Source organism: Pavona decussata, unplaced genomic scaffold (assembly GCF_977016875.1).
Source record: "Pavona decussata unplaced genomic scaffold, jaPavDecu1.1 SCAFFOLD_98, whole genome shotgun sequence".
Lineage (NCBI taxonomy): Eukaryota > Metazoa > Cnidaria > Anthozoa > Scleractinia > Agariciidae > Pavona > Pavona decussata.
Window position 1 is genome coordinate 2401564 of NW_028145514.1, and position 13277 is coordinate 2414840.

Sequence of the window (13277 nt, forward strand, 5' to 3'; positions counted from 1 at the left end):
AGTTAATTTATTCCCCGCGTAAATGGTATTTTGCATAATTCTGCCATTCCGCACGCCATGCCACATACCATTCCGCAAACTCATTCCTCCTTTTACCCTCACCGGTTTTCTTTGGCGACAAACAATGAGCGCTAATTAAAATCGATGTTTTGGCACTTTGCATAATTTTTCAAACTTTAAAGGCAGATCATTAACTGGTGGCTTCATTGAAAATAGCGTCATAAATAATTACTTCGGTGTTGTACCGTTTTGCGCTCACGTTTCTTAACATTACGCTTAAAGTCTTTTAACCCAGGTGAGTTTATTTTACTTCATAGATAAGAAGTTTTAAGTATTCCTGAAAACATTTGCGGTCGTCTTATTTGCTACTGTACTCAGGGAACTCATCCAAAACGCTACTTCTGTAAGACCAACAGACTGCTAGGGGAACAGAAACTGAGAACTTTAGCTCTTGCATAATTTTGGCTTTTCTGCCCGCTGTATTTTGTCTTCCCATGAATATCACACGTAGACACAGAAACAAGTTTCATATTCTATTTTGCCCAATTATTCAACAGTAATGAGAGAAAGCGAGATAAGAAAGTTCACATTCATAACAAGAAGCTGCATTCTTTGGGACGCAACACTGAAGTTACACGTTTTCCCTTGTCTTCTTTTATCCGTCGTTCGAGCAAACTTTTTCAGTGCATTTTTTTAAGAAGCAAGGGTGATTTTTCCTCTTTTTCAACACAATATGTTTTTATTCTCATGACGTCAAATGAAAATTCAGGGGAAAAATGTTACTACACCATTTTCTCTGCGTGTGTTTTCCGCGAGTAAGTCTATAATCAGTTGCACATAAATTCGTACCTTGAACAAAAGTACGATAAATAATAGATGAACCTTATTGACTGACTAATTATTTTCTTCCGACGCAAAACCAATATTCCGTTTGTTGTGGTGAATAGAGTACAACACTTAATAATATTTGAACCCAGTACAGATGTTTTCGAAAATGACCGGCCTAAAAAAGGACTTTCAAACACGGAGAATAAGGATGTAAGTAAGGAATGGTTCAAACAGAGAAAAAAAATTCCAATTCCTTTATCAGAACACAGATAGAATTGAGATAGACCTTCACATTTGTAATTTGCAATGTTGACGAAACTATTTACTTTTGCGGTCTCATTTAGCTTTCACAGCAACTAAATAATCTTGTAGCGCATTCAAAATATGACCCAAAAAATGTCACAACGAAAAACTATAATTAAGTAAATCAGTAGGCTAGACTTGGAAAGTGTTATGCGTATTGTCATATATTTAACAATTATTCCACGAACGCGCGTTGGATATGAGATGATAGATAGCCTACGAAGCCCGTATAATCATTTCACATCGAATCTAGAATCTCGAGGACGTTGAATATGACGTACGCGGAGCGCTCAGAAAAGTGCTAAAAACCACAATGGAGCAGTTTTTAAATTGAGTATCGTAAAACCAAAACCAAAGCAATCACTATAACTAACCACAAAAGATGCAAACAGAGCAACGAAAGAACAGGGAGAAGAGTCGATATTTAATGCAACTTAGTTTACTAACGCAACTTGAAATTGAAAATCCAGAGTACAAATAAACCTTAGTAATACTGAATGATAAGTGCTTTCAGTCCATTAAGACTATTTTAATAAAAATGTTTTTCAAAGAAACCAATAACAATCAGCGGAGTCAAAACTCCCTGAGATATTAAAAAGCACGAAGCATTTGGAAGTAGCCCAATGGAGATGAGACAGGGACTCAAACTTAAAAGATGCCGTCCAACACCCACAAATTCCGAAAACCAGTGGTTCTGTGAATTTTTTTTTTTCTTTCTTGAATGCACGAGCAGGTGGCGTCTGGTTCAGCAATCTGATTGGTAGAATGCTACCTTCTTCGGTTACCGTGCAAAACCATCGAGTGGAAACAACAAACCTCAAGCCCCCTCCCGTGTTTTCAAAATCTTTGTGGAGTTAATTTTACCTAAGATCATGAATTTGTCATTTAACATGTTATAATTTTCGCTTATGTAACTGTGGTCAAAGTCTAATGCCAGCCTTATAGGCTTCTCCGTGCTTTTCCAAGAGATGTAACGCTGTGATTCAGACAGGCTTTCCAACCACAACAAAGCAAGGCTTCCTTCAAGGTTGAAACTAGGAAAAAATACTGATCATTCAACAATGGTATTTGAACGTATTTCTCCAATCTACCATATAAAATTATATTGTGAGGAATAAAGAAGTTAAAGCTAAATATGTATTACAGACTATAGAATAAAATGTTTTAGTACATGGTACTGGTTGCTTATTATCTATTCCTGTAATGTGACCGAATGACGGAATAAAGCTTGTTGTTGTTTATGTATTTCATGAGCCCAGGCTTGTTGGTGTGGTTCGCCTTTCTCAATAGCAGACATTTGGAAGGTTTGAACATGTTTGCAAGACAACAGAAACCTTGTAAAAGTAGAGTAGAGTAGAGTAGAGTAGAGTAGAGTAAGCAGAGAAAACAAAAACGACGAGTTTTGTGACCACAAGAGATTTAGGGTCCTAGTATCCGTCGTTCAAGCTTTACGAGTTCAGCAAAAGTCTCCGCGTTTCTATCTCGCCGGGAACGTAGCAAAATATTTTCCTCCACGCAAGCGTTTTCGTTCGCTTTTATTTATTTATTTATTTATTTATTTATTTATTTATTTATTTATTTATTTATTATATCTATTTACTTATGACGAAAACCTTTTGATGCGCCTTCACTCAACGTATTCAAATGCCTCTGGTCTCAGCAGTCCAAGATAAACGCTGTTCTTTTCCACAAGTCGCCATATTTGAAGTCGTTTTCAGCTTGACCGTGGAGCAAAGACAGATAGAAAAGGAAACGTTTTCAAACGAAAATGCACTGCGAAATCTTTATCATTTAAAGCCAATCTTCAAAGAGGCGACTGCTCTTGCGAATTTCATTGTGAAGTTTTAGTTAAGCGGGCGTAAATTTTTGTTACCATTTATAATTGTCAGATTGCGATTTCGTTTTTTGTTTTCCCCTCTGTTTTACAAGATTCAAGAAAATACCACTTTTAACGAAGCTGTTTATTACATTTTAGAGACGTTTGAAAATTTTACCCTCCCATTAATAATTAAAAGCCGGAGCAATGTCATTTTAATAAAAAATGGTTGGCAGATGAAAATTGGCTGTGTCTTCGACAACCAGCATAGAGATTTCCAAGTACAATAAGAATGCAAATAGAAAGAAAATGAAGTAACACTTTTCCAAAGATTTCTACTGTGTGTTTACATAAGGCTTATGGCAATGTAGAGTTCTAGCGTTCGTGCGAATTTCAGCACGCTCTTCCGATGTAAATGAGTTATAATTTAAGCCGCTTTCCTTCATCTAAGAAACTCCGTGTGCATGTCTGCTCGTGAACACAACCTTTTGTAGCAAAACATTAACCAGAATTTCGATCCCTTGTCACGGTTCCCGGCAAACAAAACAAAAGTGAAATATCCGGGTAGTGAAAAAGATAGTAATCAAGAATCAGATAAGATTTGGGTTTGAATCGGCCAATATAGGGAAAGTTGTACCCTCAGTCTTGAGCAGGACCTGTGGTCGTATACTCAAAACGACAAATACAGGTTTTCTCTAAACGGACCTGCCGACCGCAACATAACATATATTTACTGGCAAACTAGAACAGAATTCTGTCCAAATAATTACTCCGATCAATCTTCGTTACTGCAGGTGTGAAGCGTATTAGATGGAACCGTTGTTCAAAACAGCTCTTCTGCGAACTCTTGGATTCTTATTATGGGCCACGCTGAGTGCCTGGCTGTTTGTTGCGGTGGAATACACAGGGACAAACGGTCGTGAGCAAAAATACCAGTTGTTACGCTCTCTGTACGAGTCTATGACATCTAAATATAACATGAGCATCGAGGAGTTTAATAACTTTTCAACTGTGGCGTATGAAGCATTGAGCGAGCCAAAACCACACTGGAACTTTTATTCAGCACTGGACTTCGTCTTTCAAGCCATAACCACCATAGGTGAGGCAACATAGTCCCTACTTTAAACCAACTAAGCTAAACTCATAATCAAGATTATCTCGTGTAATCGGTCTTTGTTCGACTCAACGAGGGTAGTTTGTCGTATAGTAGCGATACTATACAAGGGCAATCTATTTAAAAGGGGTCATAGGCTTCTGATATTAGTGTATACCAAACAACATGTGGACAGTATTGATAGTGTTCTCCACGCGCTCTAATAATCTACTCGAACCCAGGGTAGTTAACAACTTTCTGGAGTTTGAGTAGCCAGTCTGAGTAGCCAGCATAACACGCTAACACTGTCCACGGCTTTGGCATATACTAACACTTTTTATTCACCTTCCAACATCATTCTGGATTCTGTGCCAGAGTTTTTGTCACCAATTTTACAGAATAAGTAACTGATTGGGGTTGGGTATCCTCTGCTTAACTATTCACCTCAGCGTCGGAGACGAATGGTAGACATTATCCACCTCAACTTCTGTAAATAGTTTTTTAAATAAAATGTAGGCATATATTAGCAATTTTAGGGACTCTCAAACGCTTTCAAGGGCAACCAATGATATAATAGCATTTTCAAAACAAATGTCCAAAGCTGCCTTGCCTGGGCTCTGTCTACATACTCGGTAGTAATTGGAAACAATGCCTGGTCTAATAGGGAGGGCCCCAGTTGATACCAGTCCTGCGACTGAAGGGATCACCCTCTTTAAATATGAATTATAATTATTATTATTATTATTATTATTATTATTATTATTATTATTATTATTATTATTATTATTACTATTATTATTATTATTATTATTATTATTATTATTATTATTATTATTATTAAGAGATCGCTGGCAATGGCCCATGCGGCTTTTCAAGAATATCAAGTGTCGTTAAGTGATCGATACACATTATGTCGCACTAACGGTGAGGGCTAGAAAACGGGCACTGAAAGGATACACCTAAGTTCACCACAGGGAAGAAATATTGGAGGTGGAGGAGGAGGAGGAGGAGGAGGAGGGAACAACCAAAACGTTACTTGATCGGTGCCGAAATACCGAAAGAATGCTAAATACATGAACTGGATGATCACACTCGACATACCCATGATGCATATAAGTTCCTCCCCAAGATCAGGGCTCCTCACAAATAAAAGGCACACATAAAACCTACTTGTGAGCATTTTATTTATAGCACCATGAAATAACAGTCTTTCATATATTGGTTACATTTTGGGGGTCGTTATAGCACTTTGAAAGGGTTATCAACCATACCTTACTTTTTAGGGCACATGGCTTTTACAGCACTTGTCCCAATCTATTATCTCTAACAGATTTCTCGTTACAGCATTTTGACTGGTAACACAGTAGCATATTTGACCCTTTATATGACTGAAAGAGCAATCTATCATATCTTATAGTCCACCACCAAATTTTCTCCGACTGACTCCTGTTGGTTTATATTGACCACGTGGCGTGATAGTGTTCATACGCAAAGAAACACTATCATCTCATAGTGTCCATTTGGCGAAAATGCCCAGATGGATAGTCTCGTCCGCCAGAAACCTCCTATTTATTTTTCAAATTTATTAACTAACAGGTTGCTTTTATTGTATTTTTATCCTGTACGTTGCCTATTTGTCTTTTCTTTTCAACCTTTCGTCTTAAAGGTCAAATTGGTAAACTGTAAATTCGAACTGCCAGTCTCAGTGACTTTTTTACGGAACAAAATTTAGTGCTGAACAATAAAAACAATAGTGTTTCTGTCTCGGGACTATCGGTCCGGATAGTTGCCCCTTAAGGCTTCGAAATTTGGTGTTCTTAAACTAGTGTATAATCTCTCTGATATTTGTTTTTAAGAACATCACATTTCCGCGAAGCAACTATCAGCCGATAGTCACTCGGCAGAAAATTCTACTGTTTAACTACTGCCTTTGAGTCTTCACAGTACTTCTTTTTTCTTTCTTCAGGTTATGGATACATCACCCCTCAAACACCCACAGGTCAGACATTGTGCATCTTCGTCTCTTTGATAGGGATTCCCACCACAATGCTCGCATTAAAATCCGTCGGTGAACTCATTGCCAAATGGGTCAGTGCAATTGTCACAAAGTTTGAGGTGAAAATCCTGAAAAGGTCGGAACCGAAACGCTTGCAAACTAAGAGTGCTGCGATCTTGTTTTCGCTAATGGTCCTGCTGATTGTGGGAAATGGCCTACTTATGATGTTTTTTGCAGGCTGGAGCCTTGTTGAGGGAGTGTATTTCTCGTTTGTAACATTAACCACAATTGGTTTTGGTGACTACACTGCCAGATCATCCCAAAGGATCACGCACTTAACCATAAACAGCTCAAGAAATCAACAGAACTACACATTACAAACAGTTGATACAGGGGATATAACTGCTTTAATTTTTGGCGAACTATTCTTTATATTTTATTTCATTTTATGTTTGTGCATTGTCTCAAGCGTCCTAAATTCCATCATGGCCGCTATGGAACAAAGAAAATGCCGCCTTACATGTTCCGGATGCGTTCCTCGAAAGGTAAAGCATCACGCAGCTACCGAAGAAAATAACAATCCAGAGCGGCATGAAACCAACATGACTTGTTTGAGTATGGAAAATTTTGGATTCAAGAAGGAAAACATCGCATCACTCCCAGTGACCGAGATTAATTAAGGTAAAAGAGTGATAGATGAATGAGATACAACTTCCAGACAATTGAACTCAAATGTGCGTCAAAGGACTGTTGTTACGTGCACACGCACACACATACTTGTAAAAACACATTAAAGGACATGGCCGACTTAGCATCTGTGCTGCACCTGCAAGTCCCAGTGACAGGAAACTAATGCACCGGGCGTTTCACCACTAGTCATAAAATATACCGTGATTTAAATATGCTTAGTCACATGTACCAGTCAGGCATGACCTCTTGTGCCAGCGTGCAAGTTAAGCAACATAGTGACGATGGTGTCGTTGGGGGGGGGGGGGGGGAGGGTTACATTTTATGAACTACGAATTGATTTAATGACGAAGTGAAAGTAGAGAAAATGATAAACAGTTATACCGAACGGAGACCTAGGTGCAACTGGTTCTCAGGAGGGAGCACAACGCCAACCCACAACCCACGCATGAGCATGGACGTCTGAAGGAAGAGGAAAAGGGGGTCGTCTTCGTGAAACAAAGAGGAGACAAGTGAAAAAGAAGCTTAGGGGGTTGGGTATGAAAACCTGGCCAGAGGCTGCAGCTTACAGAACTGCACGGCCACGACCATTATGTAGCCCAGCCCTTCATTAGGATGATGGTGATGATGATGATGATGATGGTGGCGGTGGTCGTAGGTTGTGGGCTTTTGGATTATGGACAACTGTTATGGTCTCAAACGTTTATTTTGGGTTGTCAATCTATTACACCCAGGTTGTTCGTATCGCATCCCTTATTTATAATTCGGACGGAACGCTTTATGGGCCTCGCACTACACGTTTTTACAGCTCACAAACCTCAAAGAGCCTCAGAGAGATAATGAAAAGGTTAAGTACTGGATACGTAACAAAAACCTACCCCATTTGTACTCCCTCCGAACCTGCATTAATAGCAATTGTTAAATATTCGTTTCTAGAGAATCAAGTTTCAGACATTTGAAAACTAGTAGTAAGAGAGGGTCAAAGATAAGCCTCGTTTAGGATTAAGTGGATTAGGTGCCTATGGATTAGGTTGATTAGGTGCCTAGTCAATGGCGTCACAGCATACTAATTTGGATTAGGTTTACTAACTAGAGCGTCACTCTAGTACAATGAAAACAATAGACATGCCCACGCTTACCCGCTTTATACCCACCCTGATTGGATCTTAAGATTTATATTGTCTGTTTGAATAAAAAGCGGTTAGATTTCGAAAGCGCTATCGTTCTTACAATCGCTTTGCTGGGAAAACTCTTTTCCGATTTTCAAAACGTTAGTACCGTTGAAAAAATGGCTTTTTTTACCAACGTTATTGATCTTCAAGCTGCCTTGAGCGCTTGTTTAACTGTCCGCGACTGGGAGACAAAACTGTTTTCTCCTATCTATCTCGAGAAAATGAAAAACTATTAAAGTCACGCACCGTTAGTCAGTTAATTATGCGGGTCCACGAGCCTAAAGTTGCATACATATTAGTTCAGTTCTGCTGGAAAAACCCAAGGGAGTATCTTGACGCATTAGTATATAATCAATTTTATATAACTTAACAAGGATCAATTAAAACACGCGACTTATAATTGCTAGCAATCGAACCAGACAAGAGATACCGTTTGAAAAACTTTATTAAAAAACAATGACAAAAAAGAGTCAAATACACAGCGATTCCAAGCGGAAGGAAAGTAATTAGTCTTCATCTTCTTTGCCCATGGAGTACTTGTATGGATTAAATTTCTTATGCCGATGCCATGAGCTTCATGATCATCCAAATAATTCACAAATTGAATCCGACGCCTTTTTCGCTTCGGGGCTTGTTGTGATGGGGTTTCTACTGTAGGAGGAGGGGTCAGGAAAGCAGGGTTTGAGGGTGGTGCAGGCGTGAGGCTTTCTTTGTATGGTTTTTGAGAGATAGCCGCTTGTGTTAATTCAGGTGTTATCTTAAAGGGGTTGAGGGGAGTGGAGAATGCTGCCGTTGCTGTCGAAGAATCTAGTGCCCTTGATGTTAAGTCTGGAACAGCGCTGATTATTTCTTCCGGTCGTGTTCTTAAATTTAATTGTTCTTTAAAAGCCAGGTATCTGTTTTGCAACTGAAAGTATCGTTTAGCTTTTTCATCTTCCCGGAGATCGTTTCGAGAAAGCATGCCATCCATACTGCCCTTTATTTCCTCCATAGCTGGAAGTACTGGAGGTGTCGCTATGTTTTGCTGCTTCAGATATTTTAAAAGCTCTTGAGGAATATTTTCTTGAAATCTTGCTTGGTTAAAGCCTTCTTCGCTGGGGAGGACGTTTGTTCGCAATCTACAGTTGCCTTGGGTAGTGGTTTTCAGATCAATCAACAGATAACCAAAAGGTCTTTTCACAGCCTCTTCGTACTGATTTAAAAAGAAATCCGTTTGGCCGGGATACATTTGCTTCGCCAGAGTCAAGATTTGCAATTTGTCTCGTGGATTCTTAAATAACACCAAATAATGACTGTTTAGGCTTATGCTGCGGCTACCTTTTCCCTTATGGAATAGATTCTGCATGATATAAATCACACTGAGATCACGATGATGAGAACCAAGAGTAAAGAGGTTCACAATTCCCTTGTCTTTACTGGCGTCAATCATCTGATCATCAAACACGATCAAATTCCGTGTGTTTACATTAAAATAGGAATCCTGCTCCAAAGCCTTAGGAATGCCCTTGACGAATTCAATATATGGCATGGCGACTAGCATTTCTGTGTACGCAGGCTGCCATTGTGAATAACACCAAACGATCCTCTTCGGGGGAGGGTAAATTGTCTCTGAAGCTTGTTGCAATAGAGATCGAACCCAGGCCGTTTTTCCACTGACATTTTTCTGGAGAAAACGGCATAGCTCTGAATGGAGTGAAACTCGTCGACTCATTGTGCTTATTAAACATATGTCTTTGCATGTTATCTTTTCTACTAAAGGATTTTTCGCAGAAAGAACAGAACCAACTCATGCCAACTCAGTGAAGACTTAACGTGAACTGAAAAAAACATCGAATGTGTCTCATTTATATAGAATTAACCCCTATTCTTTTCCCTCCTCCTCCTCCTCTTCCTCCTCCTCCTCCTCCTCCTCCTCCTCAATTCTATTGTTTTCTCTCCTCCTCCTCCTTCTCCCCAATTCTATTGTTTTCCTCCTCTTCTCCCTCCTCCTCCTCAATTCTATTGTTTTCCCCCCTCCCCCCCCCCTCCTCTTCCTCCTCCTCCTCCTCCTCCTCAATTCTATTGTTTTTCCTTCACCACCGCCACATTTTTATTGTTTCCCCACAATAAATGTAAGCAACTCATTTGCCTTAGCTCACTTTACAGGTATGCCTCGTGTAGTGAACAACAATCGTGGTTTTCTTCTTCTGTTAGCTCACTGTCCTGATCATTAGCGCCAATTTCTTTTAAAGACAGCTACTCCACAGCAACTACATGCTCTTGTCCAAGTCTTATACAATATACTCAAGGGACACATTCCCATCTCCAAAGAAAATAGGCGGATGTTGCTGCCATATAAGGATGCTTTACTTAACTTCGCCAGATCAAATGTCCCTTACAAAACAAAGAAGCGAGTCCTTGTACAAGAGGGTAGTGGTTTTATTGAAAATGTGTTAGCCCCTGTTATAAGTAGCTTGGGATTGCTAATGTTTTAAAGGAAACCACACAGGCCTGGTACATTCATTTTACACTTGCCTTTAACGAGTGCTGATCAATATGAAGAGAAAGATAGATTTGGTTGAAGAAGAACACGAGAGTGAACATGAAGAAAGTGAAAGTTCTGATGATGAAAGCGAGGATGAAGGACCAAGAATAAAAGATGTTTTGAGAAATCTTTCCCGAGCAGTGCCGGAAAAGCGTGCTTCTGATTTGCCGCATAGTATGGCCGCGTCCAAAGATATTCTTTTCTGGACTCCCCGCGGGCAATTACTTCGAAATAAACGTACCATTCCCGTCACAAACATCGCCGAGCTAGTTGAGTATGTGTTACTCCCTCACAACAATGAGATTACCAAGCCTCGTGCGCTGAATACGTTTCTAGATGGACTTGCAGAGTTAGGAATCGATAAAGGTTTAATCAAGAACAAAAAGTTGTTAAGTGATTTAATAGAAAAGGAAAAAGGCTACCGCAATGCAGAAAATACTTCCGATAACGAGAGTAAGAACGAGGAGAGTTCATCAGATATAGAAAATCAGGAGGAGGAGGAGGTGGGTTCTGAGAATGGCGTTGAAGCTGAAAGCATCCAAGAGAGCGACAACGACACTGACAACGACAGTCAGGAAACAGAAAGTAATAACCCTGAAACGTCCACCACCTTCAGTCACTCTAAAAGTCCCTGTGAACATTGCCAGAACTCTAATGTGTACTGTGTACTATTGATCATGAAATTTCCTAAATGCTTTTGGCATGATTACTACAAGATTTCTCCCATATGCGATCACCAGATTCCCGAGGAGAGAAAGTACGTGAAAGAGGGCTTTCTTCGGTGTCACGATTGTGGAGTAGTTACACACAAAAACGCGAAGACTTTGGAAGCCAATTTCTATTTCCCTTCTAAAGAGGAGAACGGAAATGAAGATTAATTAACTTCCGTCCGCTTGGAATCGCTGTGTATTTGACTCTTTTTTGTCATTGTTTTTTAATAAAGTTTTTCAAACGGTATCTCTTGTCTGGTTCGATTGCTAGCAATTATAAGTCGCGTGTTTTAATTGATCCTTGTTAAGTTATATAAAATTGATTATATACTAATGCGTCAAGATACTCCCTTGGGTTTTTCCAGCAGAACTGAACTAATATGTATGCAACTTTAGGCTCGTGGACCCGCATAATTAACTGACTAACGGTGCGTGACTTTAATAGTTTTTCATTTTCTCGAGATAGATAGGAGAAAACAGTTTTGTCTCCCAGTCGCGGACAGTTAAACAAGCGCTCAAGGCAGCTTGAAGATCAATAACGTTGGTGAAAAAAGCCCGGTACTAACGTTTTGAAAATCGGAAAAAATTTTTCCCAGCAAAGCGATTTCAAGAACGATAGCGCTTTCGAAATCTAACCGCTTTTTATTCAAACAGACAATATAAATCTTAAGATCCAATCAGGGTGGGTATAAAGCGGGTAAGCGTGGGCATGTCTATTGTTTTCATTGTACTAGAGTGACGCTCTAGTTAGTAAACCTAATCCAAATTAGTATGCTGTGACGCCATTGACTAGGCACCTAATCCACCTAATCCATGGGCACCTAATCTACCTAATCCTAAACGAGGCTTATCTTTGACCCTCTCTTACTACTAAAACTCTTCGCGATTTAATAGACCCTCCTAGCCCTATCAACGCAGTTATATAGGCACGTTTAGCTATACGATGTTCATGTTTATATCCATGCGCAGTTTTAGGCAACGTCATAAAATTGAATAGAACCTCACGATAATCGACTAAAACTGTAAGAAAAACCCAAAAGAAATACAACAAAGCCAAAAAGGAGCATGGATGAGGAAAAGAGCACAATTATCATAATCGGACTACTCTTAGGTCAGTCATCTTGAAAAAAGTCAGCCCGTCGTCCTTCAAGTTTTTCACATGTGAAATGTGATCGATCGCACCTAATCCTTTTTGTAATTAATGTGCCTATTGTGCTATCAATAAATGAATTTTACATTCCCATACTCAAGTTTAGAAGTTTAGACCTCATAATGAACTACACGTGCACAAAATCAACCAACCACCCTTGACGTAACCCTTCATCACACTCATCTCCTTCAGCGCTACAATAAATAATGATATTAGTGAAAATGGCGATATTGGGAATATCCACTATCCTTCGTTAGTAAAGAAAAGCATTCTAAGAGTGTTTTGTCAGTGTTAGCAGTTGGGATAGTTTGTAGTTTTACTCAAATCTATATACGCGTGTGGACTGGATTTCAGTGTTTCAGTCCAGATTCCACCTATACCAGGAGCACTTTCCAATTAGGCAATTTATGTTGTCAATTCCGTATGAAGAAAGAAGACGACAAAGTGGAAATGGAAATTTTGTGCAAAAAAATATCTTTTCTCACCGGTTAGAACAGAAATGGAAATGGAGTACCTTCAAAGGTCGTCCGTTTGTTCCGCGCGCCATTTGCGTTTCAACCGGTTAAACAGAAAATTTGGGTGAGATGGAAACACTGGTTTCAAAACACGAACACTCGATTGTAGGAACCTTTGTTTCTTTAGTTTACTATACACGCACCGAGTCGCTTTCCGCAATTAATAGCGTGTAATGTAGTTGTGTTGGTGGTAATAAACAAAATCACCTGAGGCAAATAATAATAATAAACACCTCCTGAAAAGGAGTCGTAACGTGTGATGCATGTCCTCATTTTACGCTTCTCGTGCCTGTTTTAGCTCTAAAAAGTTTCTAATACAACTCGTCTCTAGGTTTCGTTATTTTAGCGGGAAAAGATTTCATATTAAAAATGAAACTGACACTTGTATGGGAGTGTTCTTACTTTTGAAAACCTGCATATTAATGTTGCATGGCTCAATTCAGTAAACAATTTTTGTGAATGCAAATGTTTAAGCAAGTGTAT

General features: G+C 39.3%; 1 protein-coding gene across 1 annotated transcript; it reads left to right on the forward strand.

Annotated features, from left to right (window-relative positions):
* Positions 1–238: 238 nt before the first annotated feature.
* LOC146472638 (potassium channel, subfamily K, member 16-like) lies at positions 239–7007 on the forward strand. Its single transcript, XM_085119384.1, has 3 exons — positions 239–295; positions 3742–4046; positions 6007–7007. Exons 2-3 carry the CDS (start codon positions 3758–3760, stop codon positions 6714–6716), a joined length of 999 nt encoding a protein of 332 aa, XP_084975510.1. The 5' UTR covers positions 239–295; positions 3742–3757; the 3' UTR covers positions 6717–7007.
* The last annotated feature ends 6270 nt before the right edge of the window (positions 7008–13277 follow it).

What these genes read in the sequence shown, in the direction of transcription:
- LOC146472638 (XM_085119384.1), top strand. Translation starts at nt 3,758, where the DNA reads ATGGAACCGTTGTTCAAAACAGCTCTTCTGCGAACTCTTGGATTCTTA. An exon ending in TCAAGCCATAACCACCATAG is followed by an intron (nt 4,047 to 6,006) that starts GTGAGGCAACAT and finishes TTCTTTCTTCAG; the next exon opens with GTTATGGATACATCACCCCT.